Raw genomic sequence first — 24,495 nt, 5'->3', positions numbered from 1 at the left:
AAGGAATAAAAAAATTATAAATAAAATCTTTCAAAGATATTCAACTTTACTTCAAAAATTAATCATAAATTTCAATGTTTTCATGATTATTATTTTATTTTATTAACTTTCTTATTTAATAATTAAATATATACTTGAAAATCATTAAATTTCCCTTACATATATTGATATATTGTCAATTTTGCTAGTTTTATAAATTTAATATCTATATTTAGGCTTTAATTAATTATTAAATTAATTATGACGTCATCATGGTTCGACCCCGGTTCGATCTCGGTTCGACCTCAAAAACCTTGAACTTCTCCCTTTTACTTTTACAGTTCAATGAACGGTCCACGTCTAAAAACTTTGGTCTAGACCCGTTATCGATGTTCAATTCTCGATTTCCCGAGGAAAGTGGCCCTTTAGCCCCATGTCCGACAGCCGGATATTTAGTACCTTGCTTTCGTCAGAGTGCCAGCATTCGACCCCAACAAATTCACAGATGAAACCTTCTCTGTTGTTGCTGAAATTCCATGAATACTTTAAGTAATTGTAAGGGTCTTCTAGTGACTCTTTAATCGACCTCAAGCAGTAGATATCAGTCTCTGTGCCATTGCTCATTTCAAGAATGCCCAGAAATGACCAAGCAAATATGTGAAGTAGGGCTATGACGAGTTTGGCACTATGAGCCATCTGCTTCTGAGTGTTTAGTAAGAATATTCAGAGGTAGAAACATTGTACGTAACTAGTTATAGAGAAATATCAAAACAATCATTTTCAAGAAATTTCAAACTGGAAAATTGATAACACGTGTTGATTCTTTAATTCTCGAAAATGTGGTTTGGAAGAAATGGCTGAAATTTGAGCATTTTCTTTTTGGAGGACTGAGCCAAGTTTTTTGGAGGAACGTACAAAACGTAATTGCTGAGTCAGAAGTCAAAAAAACAAAAAGAAATTGCTGATTCTATATTTCCAAGTCATGCAACCGTAAAGAATGGTAGTCGAAAGTCCAGAGTATGTAAGTCGAAGTTAATGCCCCTTCAGCTCATTGAAAACGAAATCAATAAACAATTCTCAGTCATATTAGTCATTTAAGCTAAACTTCTATGATATTATCCAATAATTGTCCGAGTGCTTAAAAATGACCAAGCAAATATGTGAATTAGACCAGGGCCAGCTCAACAACTTCAGGGTTGTTGAGTTTAATATTTATTGAATTTTTTATTTAAATTATATTTTTCTTACTTTTTGAGATGCAAAATTACTGATTAAGTTTTTGTATTTGAATTCCTCTAACATTTGTAATTAAAAATTATAATTTAATTTAAAATATAAAAAATAAAACTTGGTTATTACAACTTTTTTTTACGCTTTGACCACTTTGTATCATATGTATCAAATTATCAATAAATTAGTATAACTATAATACAAATAGGTTGAGACATCAAATTATCAATTGGTGTGATAACTTATAATAATAATTGATAAATTCAAAGCAAAAGAGACGGCACAGTGGGTGGGATAGTGTGTATGTATGCGTGTATAGTGTAACAGTGGCTGACTTAGTGAGTAGTCTTTACAGTGATAGTGTGTGGGGCCTTTGGGCAGGCTGGTTGTGCTGTGCTACAGTGCAAATATGCAGTGTGAAGTGTGCAATGCAATCAGCAGTCCGGATTGAGATAGGTGAAATACCCCCTCGATGCAATAGCAATGTATAGTTGAGATTGAAACAAACTTTGCATTGACTTATCTCAATACAAGCATTGTAAACACTTTAATTGTGCTCTCGAGCCTTAGGCCCGTGGAAGCAGGAATCGTCCCACAGTCACTTGTGGGAGTAAAGTGACCTTCTGCCTTTGGGTAGTAAGGTCAGGTGTGAGGTGTTATTGTGTTCTCTTAGGAATATGGCAAAAGAGTTGGAGATACTATGGCAGAGACTGAAAGTTACGGAGGAAGAGGAGGAAAGCATCTCGCTGGGAGCTGATTGTACTAGAGCAACAGTGGAGAGAGGAAAGAAATGTGTGTTTATGAAGGTGTTGTCAAGGAAAGGTTTAATGATAGAGGCACTGAGGAAAAATATCAGGATGCTCTGGAAACCAAATAAAAACATCCAGCTCTCTGTAATAGGAGAAGAACTTTTCTTGGTAGAGTTTGAAGATGAACGTGACAAAAGACGAGTCATGGACATGAGGCCGTGGCACTATGAAAAACAACTGGTGTTGTTCCAAGAGTTTGAAGGAGATAAAAACCCAAAGGATATCCTGCTGAAATGGTCTCCTTTTTGGGTGCAAATATATAATCTTCCACTGAAGAGCCGAACAAAGGAAACGGGGAAAGCCATTGGAGAAAGCCTTGGGAGGTTTGTTGAAGTTGATGTGGAAGAAACCGGTGTACAATGGGGTACTTGTCTAAGGGTACGGGTTGAGATAGATGTTACCCGGAAACTGATTAGAGGACGGAAAATTAAAATCGAGAAAGGAGAAACAAGATGGGTGCATTTCAAATACGAGCGCCTTCTGAATTTTTGCTACAGGTGTGGGCTCTTAGAACATGATTTGAAGGATTGTTTGGAAGATTCAGGGAATGACAAAGCAGTGGGGAAGGGTGATCTCCAATATGGAGCTTGGTTGAGAGGAGAACCAATAAGAAAGGGAGGGTGGGAATTCGGTTTTGCAAAGAAGAAGTTCACCGGTGAAATGAAAAACAGAGTAAATTCCACAGAGGGTGGGCGGAATGGTAGGGCTGAAGCGAATGAGGGGGCGGCGCGTGAAAATCAAGGACTGGAAGCTATCTGCCTCGGGGAGGGTAGGCAGGAGTAGCAGGGTGAGATGACTGGTGGGTGTGAAGTGACTACTGAGGAAAACGTGGAGAAGGGTATGGCTGAGAGCATTGGGAGAAGCCACATAGGAGAGCTAGTGGAGGTAGGAAAGGAAAACTAGGAATCTGGGAAAGAAAGTGGCGAGAAAGAGGATTGTCAACATGGGAGGGCTGAGATATTATCTAAGTCTATTCCAAAATTCGAATTTGGGCAGGGCCAGGAGACGGTAAAGAAAGATAACAATGTGGGCTTGGGCTTGGGATTAGATGAGGGTAAGGAAGGCCCTATGGCCATGCAGTATGACCCAGAGGTGGGTTGGGTTGCAAATAAGCTAGGCCCGACTAGTGGCCACTGGAAAAGGAAAGTAAGGGCTGGGCCGGATGAGGAAATGAAGGAAGTGCAGGGCCCAATGCAGAGAAAAAGAGAAGGGGACTTAATACTCAGTGAGATTGATCAGAACGTGAGAGGTTCAAAACGAAGGACGTGCGAAGGTTTAAGCAAGGAAGAAACAGGGGAAGAGTGCATCAAGGATGGCGGAGTGGCGGTGGCTGCAAGGCAGCACCGCCGAGCCAAATGACGGCGCTAGCTTGGAACTGCCGGGGAATGGGATCGACTCTGGTGGTTCGAGCACTCACCGACGAGGTGAAGAATGGCGATACGGTTTTGGTTTTTCTAGCGGAGACCAAAGCTTCTCAGAGAAGGATTAAGGGGCTCCAACGAAAACTGGGTCTTACGCAAGGCATTACGGTGCCGTCCGATGGCTGGAGTGGGGGATTGGCAATGCTATGGAAAGAAGGAGCTGACGTGAGGTTCAAAAGCTGCTCAAATTCGTACATCGACGTGGTGGTGTGCGAGGGTAATGGAGCTTTGCCATGGCGAGCCATGGGATTTTACGGCCACCCTGATGCAGGTATGAGACCTATTTCATGGAATTTACTTGAATTATTAAATAGGCAGTGTAATATGCCTTGGGTTGTGTTTGGAGATTTTAATGAAATTCTGAATTCTGATGAAAAACTAGGATGGTTAGAGAGGGATGCTAGACAGATGGAATGTTTTAGGGAGTGTTTAAGTAATTGTGGTTTATTTGATTTGGGTTTTGTGGGTCAGAGATTCACATGGTGTAATGGGAATATTGGAGATCAACGAACTCTGGTTAGGCTGGATAGAATGGTAGCTAATAAGGCTTGGTTGAATTTGTTTCCGGAGGCGAAAGTAGTTCATAGATCAATGGCGGCCTCTGATCATTGTTTGCTGTCGTTATCGATTAGAATGAGAGAGACGAGGAAGGTAGCTAGGAGAAGATTTATGTTCGAAGAGATGTGGACTAGGGAAGAGGGCTGTAGAGAGGTGATTGAAAGGGCCTGGGACCCTTTGGATTGTAATCCGGAGTTGCCGATTCAGAAACGCCTGAAATGCTGCCAGTTTCAGCTCCAGAATTGGAACCGGAGAGTTTTTGGAAATGTTAATAAATCTCTAAAACAGAAGCAAAGTCGATTACAACACTTAGAAGAGTTGAATTTACTTCACGAGTCGGCAGAGGAAGTTCAAAAGTTGAAAATGGAAATTAATGAAGTTATGCTTAGGGAGGAGATAATGTGGAATCAGAGGTCAAGGGCACTGTGGATCAAATACGGTGATAGGAACACAAGGTTCTTTCATGCAACAGCGAACAATAGACAGAGGAAGAATAGAATTGAAGGAATAAATGATTCGGAGGGGAGGTGGAGAGAGAATGATGAGGAAGTTGAAGAGGTTATCCTGGAGTATTTCAAGGAGATTTATAGTACGACTTTCCCCACTGAGTTTGGTGCGAGTTTGGGGGCAGTAGGCAGGAGGGTGACGGAGGCCATGAATGACGACCTTTTAAAAGAGTTTAAGGAAGAAGAAGTTTGGCAAGCTCTCATGCAAATGCATCCGACAAAATCTCCGGGACCGGACGGTATGTCCCCAATATTCTTCCAAAAGTATTGGGATGTGGTTGGGCCTCAAGTAGTTCAAAGTGTTATCCATACTCTTAGAACGAGTGTTATGCCAAATGGAGTTAATGATACATACATTTGTTTGATCCCCAAAGTAAAATGCCCCCAAAAAATTACAGAATATCGCCCAATTAGTTTATGTAATGTGACATATAAACTTGTATCCAAAGTTCTTGCTAATAGGTTGAAGAAGGTCCTTCCGGATGTTGTTGACGAAGCTCAAAGCGCTTTTGTTCCTGGGAGGCAAATCACAGATAACGTTCTAGTAGCGTTCGAAGTGATGCATTGCATTAATCAAAGAAGGAAGGGGAAAGAATGGTTAATGGCAATTAAACTCGATATGAGCAAGGCGTACGATCGGGTTGAATGGGGGTATTTGGAGGCGATGATGCGAAGAATGGGATTTCGGGAAAGATGGATATCTTTAATGATGATGTGTGTGACCACTGTTTCTTTCTCGGTGTTAATTAATGGGGAGCCAAAAGGGAGGATTGTCCCTACTAGAGGACTTAGTCAAGGAGATCCTATTTCTCCTTACCTATTTCTTTTATGTGCGGAAGGCCTCTTGGCCATGTTGCAAAGAAATGGGGGTGGGGAGGCTGTGAGTGGGGTTCAAATATGTAGAAGGGCGCCAAGGATCTCTCATCTCCTTTTTGCGGATGATTGCATCGTCTTTGGTAAGGCGTCGTTGGAAGAAGGCTTAAAAGTCACCAAAATCCTTGAAGACTATGAAAGAGAGTCCGGGCAAAAGCTAATTAAGGAGAAGACTTCACTCTTTTTTAGTAAGAACACGTCGAGGGAGGTTAAAAAAGTGGTAAAGGAGATGTTTGGGGCTGAGATAATCCACCAACACGAGAGGTACTTAGGGCTGCCTCCGTTGGTTGGAAAGGGCAAGAGGAAAGCCTTTAATCGCATAAAGGATCAAGTGGGGCGGAAAATAGCAAGCTAGAAGGGTAGGTTACTGTCCACTGCAGGTCGGGAAATTTTGATAAAGGCAGTGGCGCAAGCTACCCCGACGTATACAATGAATTGTTTTATGCTACCCGACTCCCTTTGCAGCGAGCTAAACTCTCTGGTTCGTAATTTCTGGTGGGGCCAAAGGGATAAAGAAAAGAAGCTTGCTTGGATCGCATGGGGGAAAATGTGCAAGTCAAAAGCTGATGGGGGGATGGGTTTTAAAGATTTGAAGGCTTTTAATCTGGCCTTGTTGGCGAAACAAAGGTGGCGGCTCTCCTAAAACCCGTGCTCCCTTGCTCATAGAGTTCTAAAAGCAAGGTACTTCCCAGGTAACAACTTCATGGAGGCACAGCTTGGAAATATGCCGTCATACACTTGGAGGAGTTTGTTGGCAGCAAGAGAGATTCTGGAGAGGGGAATACGGTGGAGCATAGGAAATGGGCAAAAGGTGCAGATTTGGGCTGATAGATGGCTGCCAACCCCTCACTCTTTCAAGGTGATTAGTCCTAAACCTCAAGATTTTGAAGGTGAAATGGTGGAGTCTCTAATTAATCAGTATGAGGGGGGCTGGGATAAAAATCTGGTGAGGAGTGTCTTTATCCCCCACGAAGCGGAAACTATCTTAAGCATTCCAATAAGCCTCTCTCTACCTGAGGACGCTGTGACATGGGCTTGGACTCCAAATGGGAGGTTCACGGTAAGCAGTGCCTATAAGGTGGCGTGTAGCTGGTTGTGTGAAAGAAGAAGCAAAGAGGAAGCTTGTGAGGTGTCGGATCCAGGAAAGGGCAGACAGTTCTGGAAATTCCTGTGGCAGTTGCACTGTCCTAGTAAGATAAAGCATTTTTTGTGGAGGGCGTGCAAGAATATTCTCCCTACAAACTACTGCCTAAAGCTTAGGAAAATTCCCATTGAGGAGACGTGTGGGGTATGTGGAATGGTAGAGTCATCTGGGCATGCTCTATGGGATTGTGAGGCGGCGGGGGCTGTGTGGAGGGAGTCAAATATGCAGCTGCCTAAACTCAGAAATGCTCATCGTGATTTCATGGAGGTTGTGTGGAAGCTTTGGGAAGGGAGAAGGGAAATAAATTGGGAGTGCTTTGCTACTACGGCTTGGTGCATTTGGAAGAATAGAAACTCCTTAAAATTTGAAAGGCGGGGCAAGGCAGTAAAGGTGATTGTCAAGGAGGCGGAGCTGCTGGTGGAGGAATTTAGATCAGGGAATATAAGGGAAAAGCTTCCTGTGGTGTTGAGAACTCAAGCATGAAGGCCGCCTAGGGAGGGGTGGTATAAAGCTAATGTGGATGGGGCGGTGTTTAAGGAGACTAACAGCTGTGGTATTGGAGTTGTGATTAGAAATGACCAAGGCCAAATTATGGGAGCTATGAGTAAGAAGCTGAATCTTCCCTTAGGAGCTGTGGAAGTTGAAGCGAAAGCTTTTGAAGAAGGTATAATGCTAGCAGGGGACCTTGGTTTGAAGCAAATAATTCTGGAAGGAGATGCTCAGATTGTTACTAATGCTTTGCTGGGTAAGTGCTTGCCGCCAACCTCAATTCAAATGCTTATTTCTGGTGCTAGTCGCTGGAAACATTGGGTTCAGGAGTGGAAAGCCAGCTATGTCCGTAGAACAGGAAATTGGGCTGCTCATGTAATGGCTCAGAATGCCAAACTTATCACTGATTGTGTAGTGTGGGTAGAAGATACCCCACCAATGATTCAATGCCAAGTGCATAGAGATGTACTTTTGATGAACCAGTGTTCAAATTAATGAAAGCTATTTGTGTTGACTATCAAAAAAAAAAAAAAAAGAAACAAACTTTGCATTACTCATTTTGAAACAAATTCAAGATGAACTACCCATTTCAAAATACCACCCTCACTCAAGAGATCCACTTTACACAAGTATTAGCCCATAACCAAAACAATAATGGAAAATGGGTCCAAGAGATTTCACCTTTAACACCTCCATTTCAGCAATGTATTGGGAGTACCAGCTGCCTCCGGTAATTGGTCGACTTAGGGGTGGAGCGGTGGAGGAAACAAGAAGAGAAGAAGAAGAAAATGAGAGAGAGGGAGATGGGGAGAATGTGTATTGGTCTATTTGGATTGAGGAGAAGAAAGGAAGAGTAAAGTAAAATAGAGTAAAGTTAGCTTTAAATTAGTTTATTTTCAGTTAATTATACTCTACTTCTCTCCACTGACACTATTTTTCCCCTCCATCCAAATAGGCTCATAAACTAGGGGGTGATAGAGTTATAAGGGCCACTTATTAGAAATATCTTAGGGAGCGATTACAAAAATAATGCCATAGCCTTTTTTTTTTTTTTTTTTCATTACATGGGCTAGGATGTTACATCACTATAACATGTTGTTATGTATTTCGCCTTATCATATTTGGACCAAAATCGACGAATGCACCAAAGTGGACCAAGTTGACCAAAATTGACCGAACTTGACCAAAATGGACCAAAGTGGATCAAAATGGACTAAATGGATTAAATGAACCGAAATGCTACATTAATGTAGCTCAACAGAAGCTAGTACAAATAAATGCAATGCTTTAGTTATTAGATATTACTAGGCGTTAACCCACGCAATGCGTAGAAATATGTAATTATTTTTAGATATGGTATAATGTGTGATTTATTTTCAAAATTTTATTGTAGATAATTTATTCTTCTTATAAATTAAACAATTTCTAAAAGGAATTTATTTCTTTCTATTTTTACAATTTTTGGTGTTTTTGATTGATATTATTCTTTTTTGAAGAGGTAAATATTTTTCTAATTATAGTTCGTTTGCATTATATTTTCCTCATTTCTTTTGATACGATTAAAATTTTTAAGTTTCAAAATTTTCATGTGTTTAAGGAGATTATCATGATAATTAAAACTTATCATATAGTTACAATTGATATTACTCAAACAATTGATAGTACTCTCAACGTAAACTTTTCTTTTCCTATTCTTAGAGCATTCACATCAGCTCATGCAAAAATTCTTGTCTATTTTATCATAGAAACTTTTTTTTTTCTATTTTACGTTCTTACTTTTCAAAACACCTCACATTAGATTATTTAATTAACATTACATTTCATTAAAATATCAATTTTTTTATTGTTTCTCTTTCTTCACACACAATACTCTCTCTTCTTTTATCCTTGAGATACATAAAGAAATAATAGACAAAAAAATAAAAAATAAATAATGTTAGTGTAAATTTACATGGTTACTATAGCAAAATTGTAAATTTACACAATTATATATATGTACTGATGTGAGTAATTTTTAAGTAAAACTATGTAAATTCTACACTTTTTCTATTATACATAGACTGATATGAATGCTCTTAAGTAGGTACATCAACGTGGACTAAATTAGACAGAAGTGTATTGAATGGAGTGTAGTGGATTGAAATGAACTTTTCTTTCTTTTTTTTTTTCTTTTTTTTTTTTTTATATACAGACTGGAATGGACTGAAATTGATAGAATTGGATCAAATTAAACTGAAATGGACCAAATGCCAAATCGTAATTGGTACGCATAACTCAAAAAATTAATAATAATTATAATAAGGGTCATGTTAACACTTAACAAGTGTCTTAATAAACCATATTATGAAAGTTTTAAAACCACTTCAATGAGAAATATAAAAAGTTGTCAAAAAATTAATTTTTTTTAATCATTTTTCTATAAAAATGTTTCTAAAAATAGTTCCTAAACCAATGTTTTTAGGATATCCATTAATATTTTTCTTATAATAATAAAATGATGTAAAACCATAATCAAGTCAACATTTTTCAAACCTTGTTTATTGCAAAACACATTAAAAGAATAAAAAAATAAAATACACCGACAAATTGGTTACAAAACAAAGCACAAATACCAAGCATGTTAAAACAAAGCACAAATACGAAGAACCTAAACTATATCTTAATAGAGATGTCTACTATGACTCAACTTGCAACTTGTAACATTTTTTTTCTCTTATCTAGTTCACGTTTTCTATTACCATTATTTTGGATTGGCAACAATTTGTGAACCCAAAATACGTGTGTTTCTTTAGAGGTAGAAAATTGTGGTGTTATGTTTTTTGTGAAATTCCATGACAATTGACATGTCATCAAAAAAAGTGAGGGTTGTTTGGTAGTGTATTTAAATAACAGTTTCAGTGTTTAAACAATATTACACATATTTTCAAAAAATACAAACAACGTTACTAGAACAACATTATCAAACAAGCCCTGTATTTACAGGTGTTTTGCAAAATGTTATCCTGCTCATCAACACTTCTATTCATTTCATTTCATCAATAGCAAAAAGCTTAGGAATGCCAAAATTATTTGCTAAGTTGCATGGAGTCTAGTACGAGTACGTGAGTACAACATTTCTTGAAAAATTAGGGTATACATCTAGGGTACGGCTATTAATTAATTACTTAATAGTTATTTTATGTATAATTTAAATATTTTTAGAATTCATTTCCCTCTTCCTTGTTTGTGTGTGTTTATTTCTATAAAAAAAAAAATGCTTGAAAACATATCTAAAATTAATTATTTATGTGATGCCAAGGAGGTTTGAGTAATTTTGTAATTATTTATGTGCTCATGGGGTTTTTTTTTTTTTTAAATATTATTATTATTATTAGTAGTAGTAGTAGTAGTAGTAGTAGTTAGGAAATTCAGATTTTGGGTATGAGAATTTTATATAGTAGAATTATTATTATTATTATTATTATTATTATTTGACTGATTGTAGAATTATTTTTGAGTTAGGCTGTTGGTATATTTTTGTTGTAGGGTTGGCTTGAGTTGGGTTAAATTTCAATCTGGGCTTTAGTGTGAATTGGTTGGGTTGCTGGCTCATGTCTATTCAGGCTTGGTTATTTGGGTTTAGACGTTAATAGAACTGGACCAATGAACATTCTCTCCACTCTCTCTCTAGCCGAAGGCCATGGCAGAAAGCTATGCGCTCTGCCCTCATCGATATTCGCTACCAACCACCGTAGGCGGTGGTTCTCTATCGCTTTCCCTCTCTCAATCCCGCTTTATCTCTCTTGATTGATATTCTGTCTCATTTTCTCTGTTTATCACAACTCAAACCCCAAAATCAACTCAAAGTTTAAAGCTTACGGCAGAACTTTGGCAAGGGCGGAATGGCTTCATTGGTCGCCGATATACGACGATCTAAGCGGAATGGCTTTGCAAGAGGGAGAACTCAGAAAACAGAGTAAGAGAGGCTGAATATCTTCTTCGTTTTCTAGGCGTGTCTTACTAATACCCGCGTCGGTACTTGGCCAATTTTGACGTGTCCGTGCAACATTTTTATCTGGGGATTTTCTGTCTAAATGTTATAATTGCACTCATGATGTATCATTGCAGTATCAACAACCTATTCATAGCAACTATATAATATAATCTTTCTTAAAAAAAAAAAGAACTATATAATTTTTCCGCCAACAGCATACAACCCAAAAGAAAAAAGAACATCAATATTGTGGCAATCTGGACCATGCACTCTTAAATCATAACCTATAAATGCGAAAAAAGAAAAAAGAAAACACCTTTTCCCACAAGTGACAAAAAGATGCTGAGGACAACAAAAGATTACTAGAGGCAAACAACCTCCACGACTGGAGGAATTCTGACTTAATGCTCCACTTTGTTTGTCATGCTTCAGTAGTTCAATGTACTTTCAACCTCAACAATTTCATTTGAAGTACTGGTAGTAGCAATTTCAGATTGTCTCAATATCTCAGTATCATTATTTATGAGGCCAGAATTCTCTCCAAGGATGCTTATCGCATGGTACAATTCAAGGGTTGTGGGCCTTTGACAAGATAAGGGCTTAATGCAGGCACTGGCAATTCTGAGCAACTGAAAGATTTCATTATCAAAACCTAACCCAATAAAAGATTTATCAATGAAATTGCACATTAAAGAAGGGCAAGTCAAAAGACAAGTAATCCAATCAACGTAACTCCCATCCAAACGGTTTGAATAATTATTTATTTGAATGGGTGCCTTTCCTGTAATTAGCTCAAGAAGCAGAATGCCAAAATCATAGACATCCTTTTTGTAAAAATCCAACTCCCTAACCCCACTGCCATCAAAAACTCTATTGCTCAAGTCATTGTCACTTGACTTCACAAACATTAGCCCTCCAGGTTTCAATATTATTGCCTCTCCAAAATTTGATATCTTGGCCTCAAAATTCTGATCAAGTAAGATAGCATTCGAACTCACGCTGAGATGGACTACTGAGAAATGACAGTTATGGTGAAGGCATGCTAGGCCTCTCGCTATCCCAATGGCAATTTTAATCCTCAAAGGCCAATCCAAGATCGTATCTTTGTTTTTCCCAGCATGTAGCCAGCCATAAAGGTTACCATTCGATATATATTGGTATACTAGAAGCATTTCCTTCCTTTCTCTACAGTAACCCAAGAGGGGAATTATGTTATTGTGTCTCAATCTAGCCAGAGCTGATAACTCAGATTTAAATTGTTTCTCAAAAGATTGAGACTCGTATAGCCTCTTAACTGCAAGGGGATAACCATTTGGAAGCACTGCCTTGTACATTATCCCAATCTTTCCCAACCCAATGTAATTGTGTCTGCTGAAATTGCTTGTTGCTTCTTTAAGTTCTGCAAAGCTCACTCTAGTAACTTTTCTGCCCAATTGAGAAATCTGTGGATCAATAATCATTTGCCATTCTGGGTTAGTGCTAATAAAAAATTACAACAGTATTTAACAGCATTTATATTGTTTTTTAGGTGGCAATATTGCTTGCCTACGACTGACACATTGTGAGAGGAAGAGAAATTGGGCTTCTATTGAACTATACTCTAAATTAGTTTCTTGTTTTGTAAATTGGCATTATAAATAAATAAATAACTTAAATACATTGTTGGTCTCTAAAATTTTGAACATGAGCAATTTTAGTAGTCCAAGTTTAAAGTTATCACTTCTAGTCCCTTAGATAATACGATTAAACTAAAAAATAACACGTCATCACTCCACAAAGACTAAAAATAGTGACTTTAAGTTAAGTAAGGACTAAAAGTAATATTTTAACTAAAAGTAATATTTTAAGTTTTTTACATACTACAAGCATTCGCTTTAAACTTTATGGAGTGAATTTAAAATTGCTCATCAGCTAAATTTTAAGTGAATAATGTATTTTGGGTTTTGGAAAAAGAATAAAATCATTTGGAAGAATATTTTTTGATTTCTGTTTTCAAAGTGTTCTTAGAACATTATAAACACAGTAAGACGCTTCAGCTCATTGATGACACTTCACTAAATATAAGACCATCTTTTCCATCGCTTGTGTATTTTGAGAGAAAATCAACATCTACGAAAGATCAATGACAAAAAAGTAATGATCATGCAAATGCAAGGAATGTTCTAAGTTCCAACTAGGATAGAGGTAGAAATCTTCCCTTGGGGAGACTAACTTTAGCACTAAAATGATATGTATAAACCCATATCACAAATTGATATACACACTGTTTAGGAAATTTGAATATGAACAATGGAAGGATCAAAGTAACTTAGAGCATTCACATCCAGTATCTAAAAAAAATTCAATTTTATAATCTCAAAAGCTACTTTATCATTTATACTATACAATTTTACAACACACCTATCACCCAAACTCTATTTTTTTTCCCAGTTTATTTAAATATTATTTTTTTATTACTTCACTTTCTCTTCCTTTTCCTCTCTTTCTCCCTCTGCCTCTAGCACTAGCCACCCAAAAAAAAAAAAAAAAAAAAAAAAAAAAAACAAACAAACAAACAGAGCCACCACCATGCCACCCCCACATATCCCAGCACCACCTTCCGAACCATCCAAAATCCACGCCGATCGCCATGCCGTGACCACGAATCCAACCTAGCTTTGGTGCAAGCTTTGAATGAGAAAAAGAGATGTGAGATGAGAGAAAGAGTGAGGAGGGAGGAGCTCTATGAGAGAGAGAGAGAGAGAGGGAGAGAGTAAATGAGAGATAGAAGTGAGAGTGGGAGAAAACAAATGGTGAAAAAGAATAAAATATAATTTTTTTGGTTTACAATTGTGTTACAATGCCATCATACATTTAGGATGACACTGTAGCATAATTGTAAATTCTTTTGCAATTAGAAGATTTTACAAGACCAGGTAATGGGCAATTTTCATGCCTTGATGCTAAAATATATCAACATATAGCATATAGGAGACCAAATGTGAATGCTCTTATAAGAGATCAACATAAAATTTGATGACTTGGGGGCACAAATAGAGTTGGCCCTAAGCCTAGGCCATTTGGGCCATGGTCGAAGGCCCCCTAGCATGGAAAGGCCCCCAAATATGGGGATAGTAAGGGATTTTTTTTTTTTTTTTTTAATTAAAGAAAAATGTAAGTTAAGTGTACATTTTTTCCCAAGGTCTAAAATGTTAGAGTTAAGCTAGTATATTATAAGTTTTATTATATAACTCCTATAAATTGTCATGTAACCAATCACATGAAATAATTTAGTATTCATTTATTATTTTGTTGAAATATCACCTCATTGCCACATCATCAGTTTGTAAGCTTTTTTGTAATAAAATTTATAGTAAGTTTAGTATTTTATCCAAAAAAAAAAAAAATAGAATTAATAGAAATGAAACCTAATCTCCATTAAGTATATGAAAATTGCTAAAGCTAATACAAATTTTACAACAAAAATCTTGCAAACTGATGTAATAGTAATATGATCGGTGTCACTTAAACTATATAATAAATGAATGTTTGAATAATTTTTTTTTTAAATTGATAATATGCTAGTTGATAAAACCTATATAGTATCATTAGCTCACTTTGGGTGAATTATCCATTTTAATAAGTATGAATTAGTAATAAATATGAAATAAAAAATAAACTAAATATTATTTATGTAATATTTAGATATAAAAGACCCCTTTAAATTTTTTGCCTTAGACCTCAAATTATCTTGGGCTGGCCCTAGGTACAAAGAAAATGCTTTCAAAACCATTACATTAAAAGTCTGCAAAAACAATTTTTCTCACATCTCAACTAATTGTAAATACACTTAGACCGGTCAAATTCATAACTAGACCGCTCGACTTGCAATTGAGCACTAATCCACTAAGAATATTTTCATTGAATACTAATCCACTAAGGATTGGACCAGTCGACTAAAGCTTTCGAGACCTTCCTACAACGGCTCTTTAAGGATTCACATAAAATCTTTAATTGAATTCTCTCCACTTTCAAATATTATATATTTCATATTTTGTATATACCAATATATACATCACACACATACACGTTCATATGTAGTTAACTATTCTTTTGCTATTTTGCTTGAAAAAGGTGAGCAAAATTTTTAAATTTTGTGAGGAAACTAACTAAAATTTATAGAAAAATTGTTAATCAATTTTTTTACAGGTTATAACATCATAAATTTATATACTCATTTCTTTTATATAAAATTAAATGTGTCATAAGTAATTAACAGTTTTATATAAAAACCTATAAAAAAAAAGGTAGTATATATAAAATATTAAATTTAAATTGAACATATTTGTAATGTATTTTTAGTTCTGTTCACGCGTCATGAGTTAATTTTTGCTTTAGTAATATTTTTAAGCATTTGAAATTTTACTTCAAAGAAATAATCTCATTTATCACTAACAATAATTTTTTTTTTTTTTTTTTGCTTCTCAAAAAAAAAAATATATCAACAAATTCGTGGAATAGACTAAATGCCATGTATATATAACAGTTATTTGACCCACAACACATAACAAAGCAATACCCCAATCACGAATCATTGTAAGAAACTATCATTTCAACTAATTTTTCAAAAAAACTGATTTTTCTTTACAATCAATATCTCATGTAACTTTGCACTCTCCCTTATTATATATTTACTTGCCCCTAGCACTTTTAATAGAGTGAGAAAAAGTACCTTCATCAATTGGGTAACTTGATCAACTTTTTCAGCGACGTTCTTCCCGGTCACTGTCAATTCTGTAGTATTTGTTGGCATTATCTTATTCCTCTTGTTTGATCCCACACAAAGATTAAAATAGTAGGTAAAAAAAGCTGTATATGAAAAGGCAAAAACCACAAAACCAACTACAAACCCACTCCTGAAAGAAATTTCAAAGCTCCATCTATGCTTTTTACGGCAATATTCCAAAGGCCCTCCACATAGTCCACTATTATTTACATAGCTCTCGGGCTTGATTGTAGTGATGTTAACAAAGTCTGGCACTGGCCCTGACAACAAATTATTAGCAACACTGAAGACTTCTAGACGGATGAGCTGGTTGAGTTGCTGAGGTAATTGCCCCGTTAGCCTGTTGTTGTCGAGTATGAGAACCTCCAGATTAGAGCAATTACCTATACTCGATGGGATTTCTCCAGACAAGTTATTGTTTGAGAGTTTGAGCACTTCTACAGCCGGAAGTATTTCATTGATATCACGTGGGATTGATCCTGAAATTACATTACCTGAAAGGTCTAAGATTCTAAGTTCGCTGCAGTTCACAAGGCCCCTAGGGAACTTGCCCTTGAGCCCCATGTTCGCCAGTTGCACACCTCGAATCCTACTCTCAGATATGTACCAACAACTGACCCCAACATATCCACAGATAGAACCTTCTGCGAGGTTGTTGAAGGTCCAAGAAGTGGCTATGTGATTGAGAGGATCTTCCAAGGAATCTCTAATAGATTTCAAGCAAGAGATATCGCTCAGGGTACCAGAACTCAGGGTAAGTGTATCTGGCAATGACCAGACGAGAATGTGGAGCAAAACAAGAGCTCTTGAATTAAGAACCATTTGGGTATGAGATTTTAGCAGCATGAGTATTGACACGTACGAAATAAGATGACAGGAACTAGATGGAATAATAAAAGAAACTCAGATTGTAAAATCTTTTGCTTATGTAATCAGTACTCAAAGGAGGAAGGCCAAATGTGAACCACTTTACACTTATTCTTGGCTATAAAAGAGAAAGCGCGTGGTCCCTTGCATCTAGAAAAAAGCACAAGTCTCTTACATAAGCTAACAACATTTTCTTCTATCGAATGATGAATTACAGAGTCAATGCGGGTCACAATCTTTATAGTTACAAAGAAATGAAGCCGGCTTCTAACAAAAAGATCCATATGGACCCAAATTTCTCTTTATTGAATGAAGCCCAACACAAAAAAAGTTGTTAACTGTTTATTTATTTATTTTAAAAAATAAAAATCATAAAGTTATTAACTTTAAAAGGGAATTATAAAATAAAGTATAATATATCAAAGACCGAAGCTAGTAAAAAAAAAAATGATACTTTGAACACTTTAACCAATATTTCAACTGCTGACCACATTGATGGTCCATTTTCACCTAAGCACCTAGGAGTTGAAAGGGAGGGGAGGGGTTTGGGTTGTGATAGAAATTTCGAATTGTTTGTTTTGTTTAGACCCTTACAAACTAGACTTGTTTAACCTAATTAATTAGCTAAGTAGTTACCCAAATTAATTATTTAGATCTAGGTTAAACTCATGCAAGAACGGAGAAATGACTTGAAGTTAGGGGGGACGGCTTTGATTGTTGGCTTTACTGCTTCTTAGCTGAGGGTTTTTTTTTTTTTTTTTTTTTTTTTTTTGAGTTTTTGATGCATGCATTTTTTTCTAGGTAAAGGTACAATTATTTTGTTCAAAACTTTTTAAAGGACTGGCTATTTGTTTTGAGTACAATTTGTTAATTAGGCTTAATTATTTTTAACTTTACTATTGGTAATTTTTGTTATTGCGCTAATTTTTTTGGGGCTTTTATATTTTGTTTTAGATTTTAGATCTATACATTTTTTAATGGCCTTTAAATGAGGAAAATGTTAGAGTTGCAAATTTTTTTACAAATTGCTAATATGGTGAATGGTTATTGACAAGTAAAAAAGTGTTGTAAGTGGTGGGTCCAAATGTAAACCAATAAGACTTTGTACCTCAACGGTTTGTAAAAATGTTGTAGATAAGTTTGTGCCTGTAACATTACTCTATAAAAATCAATGATATTGTTAAGGGGGGAAAATGTAATTTTATTGAATAAAATTGCTAAAATTAGTGTGTGTGTGTGTGTGTGTGTATTTTAATAAAAAATTTGGATCCTTGAACTCATGCAATCATATTACTTAGTGCAGAAAAGTAAAGAAGACAGTAATATGATGACTTAAGAAAACCAATGAAACCAACCGTTTTATGGTAAAAAATCTGGAGAGGATTTAACCTAGTTAAAAGAAATTCGAGAACAAGTATATGACCAAAAGTGTGGAGAATCGTCTCTACTTGAAGAAGATACTCTTTCGTTTCCAATATCATGCAGGTATTTCTATGTTTGAGCACTTGAATGATTACAATAAAATACTTGCTGATTTACAAATTTTGGAAGTTGATATTAGCAGTGAATATAAAGCTCTCTTGTTGTTGAATTCATTGCCTGATACTTATGATCACCTAATTACTACACTGTTGTATGGAAAAGATGAGATAAAGTTTGATGATGTTGTTAGGTTCTAAGATTTTAGAAACTAATGTATTAGAACTTTAATTTGTATTATGTTGGCAAACTATAATCAAAACATAAAGTCTAGGTTTAGGCTTGCTCAAAATGTGCCTATTTGTAAAATTGGAATTAAGTAATTGTAGAAATTATTGGATTTATTTTGCGAGGCTCAATCAATCAAAAATTAGACTCAATTGATCAAACCATGTGCAGATTTATTTTTCTGCAGAATTTTCAATTCAGCCCAAGCCTAGTTTGACGTGTAGGGATTTGTGTTTTACTTCAAGTATAAAAGGAAAAACCCTAGCTATGTTTTAGAGGTCTTTTGAGAGTTATGCATTGAATCTTTTGTGAGATCTAGAGGTGTTTACCTTCATACACACTTAAGGTTATTAAGATCAAGATTCATGTCAAGAACTTAGTGATCTCTTCAATTGCTGTACAAAGAAATTTTAAAGAAGATCTGAAACCTTTGAGTGGAGTCTCAAAATCACAAGTAGGAGAACTTGTGGTTGTAGTGGATGAAAGAAAGAAGTAGTTTGTGGACTCGAAGCTGTCACGTGGTCGTGGTAATAAGTTTTCTACTCGAGATAGTAATAGGTTGTTAGTGGTCTAAGGTCTGTTGCAAAAACTTTTCAATTCTTTCATAGTGGATCTGTTTTACCTTGAGGATATCTAGGTTAAATCCTCCCCAAGTTTTTTATCGGTTAGGTTTTCCTAGGTTATCATATCGTTGTGTTTTTTATATTTCCGCATTATTTACATAATATGATTTTATTATGTTAACCTAGGACTAAATAATTTATCTAAGTAATCCCTTGGCTAAATATCTAGGTTAAACAACTTATGTTAAGGGGTCTTAAAACGTACCGATGTGTTAAATTCTTTGACTAATAATGAGTATTGTAAGAAAGATAAGCAAGCTCAAAGGGACACGATGACTGAGGCTTTGATTGTTAAGAGCATGTCTAATGATAAGAAACTTGAGAAAGATGAGTGAACCTATTGTCACAAAAAAGGGGTATTGAAAGAAAGATTGTCCTTTGTTGCGAAATAAGGACAAGAGGGATTCTAATGCAAATGTCGCACATGATAGTAATAAGGATTTTGATTTTGCATTGACTAGTTCATCATTTGTTTGCCATTCAAATGAGTGGGTTTTGGATTTAGCTTTCACCTTTCATATATGTCTGAAGAAGGAATGGTTTTACAACCTAGTGATGAAGGCCCCATGTTGAAGGAACATGTATTTCCTTAAAGGGAGTACTGTTGTAGGTGGAGTAATTGCAATATCTAATACAATTGGGGAGGTTACTTCAAACATTAATAGATTTTTGGAGCATGCCAATGATAATACTTTGTTTGAGAGTGCCAAGAACTACAAATTTGAAGTTTGTAAGCCTTGTGCTTTGGAGAAGCAAACTAAGGTCAAGTTTGGTACAGTAGTTCTTCATACTAAGGGTATGCTTGCCTAAGTAGACAATGATGTGTGGGAGTCTATTAAGGTTGCTTCTTTTAGAGGCAGGAATCATGATGCTACTTTTGGTGGTGACATGGTGCTTAAGTCTTTGCACAAGTTCAAGCATTGCTTGGACTTGTTTGGTATTTGCAATTTGAATTAGTCCATAGGGCCTTTGTTGGAGTTGACAGAGAAGTTTCATTTTTTGATAATTTGCACTTTGTTCTTATGGTTAGGCTCTAATTTGATCTAACACATTGCATTTGTGGCTTAAGAGATGTCTTGTCAATGAAATGGCACATTAAAGAAGGGCAAGTCAAAAGGCAAGTAATCCAATCAACGTAACTCCCATCTAAATGGTTTGAATAATTATTTATTTGAATGGGTGCCTTTCCTGTAATTAGCTTAAGAAGCAGAATGCCAAAATCATAGACATCCTTTTTGAAATAATCCAACTCCCTAACCCCACTGCCATAAAAAACTCTAACGCTCATGTAGTTATCACTTGAGTTCACAGACTTTAGCCCTCCAGGTTTCAATATTATTGCCTCTCCAAAACTTGATATCTTGGCCTCAAAATTCTAATCAAGTAAGATAGCATTCGAACTCAAGCTGAGATGGACTACTGAGAAATGACAGTTATGGTGAAGACATGCTAGGCCTCTTGCTATCCCAACGGCAATTTTAATCCTTGAAGGCCAGTCCAAGATCTTATTCTTGTCTTTCCCAGCATGTAGCCAGCCATAAATGTTACCATTCGATATATATTGGTATACTATAAGCATTTCCTTCCTTTCTCTATAGTAACCCAAGAGGGAAATTATGTTATTGTGTCTCAATCTAGCCAGAGATAATAGCTCAGATTTGAATTGTTTCCCAAAAGATTGAGACTTATATATATAGCCTCTTAATTGCAAGGGGATAACCATTTGGAAGCACTGCCTTGTACATTATCCCAACCTTTCCCAACCCAATGGAATTGTGTGTGGTGAAATTGCCTGTTGCTTCTTTAAGTTTTGCAAAGCTCACTCTAGTAACTTTTCTGCCCAACAAAGAAATCTGTGGATCAATAATCATTTGTCATTCTAGGTTAGTGCTAATCATAAATTACAACAGTATTTAACAGCATTTATATTGTTTCTTAGGTGGCAATATTGATTGCCTACAACTGACACATTGAGAGAGGAAGAGAAATTGGGCTTCTTTTGAATTGTACTCTAAATTAGTTTCTTGTTTTATAAATTGGCATTATAAATAAATAAAAAATAAAAAGCTTAAAAAATACATTGTTGGTCTCTAAAATTATGAACATGAGCAATTTTAGTACTCCAAGTTTAAAGTTATCACTTCTAGTCCCTTAGATAATATGATTAAACTAAAAAAATGACACATCATCACTCAACAAAGCACTAAAAACAATGACTTTAAGTTTAGTAAGGACTAAAGGCAATATTTTAAATTTTTCACATTTTACAAGCATTCACTTTAAACTTTATGGAGTGAATATAAAATTGCTTATGAGCTAAATTTGAAGTGAATAATGTATTTTGGGTTTTGGAAAAAAGAATAAAATCATTAGGAAGAATATTTTTTGATTTCTGTTTTTAAAGTGTTCTTAGAACATTATAAACACAGCAAGAGGCTTCAGTTCATTGATGACACTTCACTAAATAGGAAAATTATTGAATACTTCGGAAGTACTATAAATGCGTACTCCCTCTCTCACATGAATTGTAGGTCCCACCACGAATTTAGGTAGGACTCACAATTATGTAAGAGAGGAGAGTGCGTATTTATGGTACTTCGGAAGTACTCAATAATTACCACACTAAATATAAGACCATCTTTTCCGTCACTTGTGTGTTTTAAGAGAAAATCAACATCTAGGAAAGATCAATGTCAAAAAAGTAATGATCATGCAAATGCAAGGAAAGTTCTAAGTTCCAACTGGGATAGAGACAGAAATCTTCCCTTGGGAGACTGACTTTAGCACCAAAATGATATGTATAAACCCATATCACAAATTGATATACACACTGTTGTCAAATTTGAATATGAACAATGGAAAGATCATAGTAACTTAGAGGTCAAACATAAAATTTGTTGATTTGGGGGCACAATGGAAATGCTTTCCTTAGACAATATTTTTCCCCCAAAAGTGTTGCTAACGGCTTACTGCAAATTTGTCCAAGAATACAACCAAGTATATTGAGTTTTACAAATAACAATTTTGAAGAATACTCACAGGATTTCTTGTATTTCTAAGAGAAGAGAGAAGTTCACTCTTAAAATGAATATAGATCACTATTTATTGACAATGGTGAATAGCCCTTCAATAGGCAACTTTGGAGAAATACCTTGGTTGGTTTTAATTTCGAAAACAAATTCCTAGAACTTTAGTTTCCATTTGAAACATTTCAGAACCGTTACATTAAAAGTCTGCAAAAACTATTTTTCTCACATCTCAACTAAATGAGAACACACTTCGACCGGTCGAATTCATAAACTCAACCGATCGACTTGCAATCAGGCAGTAATCCACTAATAATATCTTCTTTGAATACTAATCCACAAAGGATTGGACCGGTTGACTAAAGCTTTGAATGTTCGAGACCTTCACTACAACGGCTCTTTAAGGATTCACATAAAATCTTTAATTGAATTCTCTCCACTTTCAAATATTATATATTACATATCTCGTATATACCAATATATACAACACACACATACACGTTCATACGTAGTTAACAATTCTTTTGCTATTTTACTTGAAAAAGGTGAGCAAAACTTTTATATTTTGTGAGGAAACTAACTAAAATTTTTAGAAAAATTGTTAATTCAATTTTTTTACAGGTTATAACATCATAAATTTATATACTCATTTCTTTCATAAAAAATTAAATATGTCATAAGTTATTAACAGTTTTATATTAAAACCTATAAAAAAGTAGTATATATAAAATATTAAATTTAAATCGAACACATTTGTAATGTATTTTTAGTTCTGTTCACGTGTCATGAGATAATTTTTGCTTTAGTAATATTTTCAAGCATTTTGAAATTTTACTTCAAAGAAATAATTGGCTCTAAGAGATTACCATCATGTTCATGTTTACTTCATTAGTGGAACTCCATCGGGTTCCTGCTTTCATTAATTTCTTGTTCTTCTTGGTTATTGCCTTCTTCACAGGCAATATTGGCGTATTACGAAACATAACTACCACCACCATGAACATAGTGTTAATCCAGCCTACCACAAATCCTTCTTTGCATAGAACAGTAAAACAGCGGCGGTTCCAGGAACTTTTTTTAGAGTGTTCACGAAGAAACTTAAATTAAACAAAATCCAATAAAAAGATAAATTTATATATTGACAGCAACAAAAAATAAAAGGGAAAAAAAAAAAAAAAAAACCAAATACATGAAATCTTACAATTTTCTTCTACGATTTTTATTTTTATTTAATATTTTGAAATCATTGCATGATAATCTCATCATCAATGCTGCAAGCTACATATTTTTCAAAATTTTAGTTAAATAAAACTTTTCTTCAATTTTTCTTTTTGTTAGTAAGGGCTCAATATATTGTTAAGAGGAACAAAGTTTGAGGACAAAATTTGATTACAAAATTAGTTATAGCCTAAGACTACAACATTCACTAAACAAATTAACATAACTACATATTTTGAAAATCTAACCATTGAATTGTATGTTCTTAAAACGCATGTCAAATTTCATGTCAATTTAATGTTATTTACTATTTAATCCATAAATTTATTTTTTGCGTATAATTTTAGATTACAAAAACTCGAAATTTAAACATTTGATTGATAATATAAACTATTGATCTTTGATCTTCTTGAAGTTTTGCAAGCATGGAGGATATAAGAAAAAAAAATGTAATCTAATTGTGGATTTGTCAAAATTCGTATCCAATAAAAAAAAAAAAAAAAAAAAAATCGAGTGGAGTTGTAGCCTTAGTCTACAACCAAGTTAATTTGTTGCTAAATTTTGTCAAAAGTTTAATTATATTGAGCTTAAAAAAATTTAAGGTGGTCACACATTTTTTTGAGGGTAAAAAAAATCATTAAATTTTTAAATTTTATATATAATAATGATTTTTTTTCCTAGGTCAAGATGATCCTGTGACCACCTTGGCTCTAACGTGGAGCCACTAGTGCAAGCAAATATGTGAAGTAGACCTAGAAACAAGTCAGGTCAGGTTGGATTCAAGTAAGGTTTATTAGGTTACGGATCATATCAGGTTTGGGCAGTGCTGGCTTAAACCCTAGGCAACTTAGGCCCCCAATTTGTCCCAATTTTTTTATGAAGATTTTAAGGCCTCTATTAAAGTAAGAAAAGGCCCCAATTTTTTTTTTTTTTTTTTTTAATTTGCTAAGAATGTAAAATGATAACTAAATTTTTAAAAAGAAAAACATGTGTATGTTTTGCTTTTTTCCATGTTCAAGAATGCCCAAAAATATTAAATCAATAGAGATCCAGCACAATTGAAACCCTAAATATTTTTTTTTTTGAAATATTAATTTAGCAAAATATTCAGTACGTTAATCTTGGGTATAAAATAAGAACAAGAAAAGGGTGGTTCCTTGCATTTTCCGAGAAGAACATGCCTGTTTTCGTTTTCTTTTGGCCATGAAAAAGCTACAACCTTTTTTTGTTTTTGTTACCCCAGCTTTTTATTTTTTCTAACAAAGAGTCAATCACAGAGTCAATCTAGACATCAATTATTACTCGTT

The 24,495-nt window shown here is 35.1% G+C and overlaps 1 protein-coding gene across 1 annotated transcript; it reads right to left on the bottom strand.

Moving 5' to 3' along the window:
• Positions 1-11,191: 11,191 nt before the first annotated feature.
• Positions 11,192-16,672, bottom strand: LOC126703411 (probably inactive leucine-rich repeat receptor-like protein kinase At5g48380). Its single transcript, XM_050402374.1, has 2 exons — positions 15,694-16,672; positions 11,192-12,424 (listed from the first exon to the last, which is right to left on the bottom strand). The coding sequence occupies exons 1-2, from the start codon at positions 16,591-16,593 to the stop codon at positions 11,411-11,413; spliced, it is 1,914 nt and encodes a 637-aa protein (XP_050258331.1). The 5' UTR covers positions 16,594-16,672; the 3' UTR covers positions 11,192-11,410.
• Positions 16,673-24,495: the final 7,823 nt, after the last annotated feature.

Source organism: Quercus robur, chromosome 10, assembly GCF_932294415.1.
Source record: "Quercus robur chromosome 10, dhQueRobu3.1, whole genome shotgun sequence".
NCBI classification, from domain to species: Eukaryota; Viridiplantae; Streptophyta; class Magnoliopsida; order Fagales; family Fagaceae; genus Quercus; species Quercus robur.
Note: the sequence above shows the minus strand (reverse complement) of the source record. Positions and strands in the feature narration are given on the sequence as shown.

Coding starts and splice junctions, on each gene's coding strand:
- LOC126703411 (XM_050402374.1), bottom strand. CDS start 16,593: ATGCTGCTAAAATCTCATACCCAAATGGTTCTTAATTCAAGAGCTCTT. Junction 12,425..15,693: donor AAGTTACCCAATTGATGAAG/GTACTTTTTCTC, acceptor ATTGATCCACAG/ATTTCTCAATTGGGCAGAAA.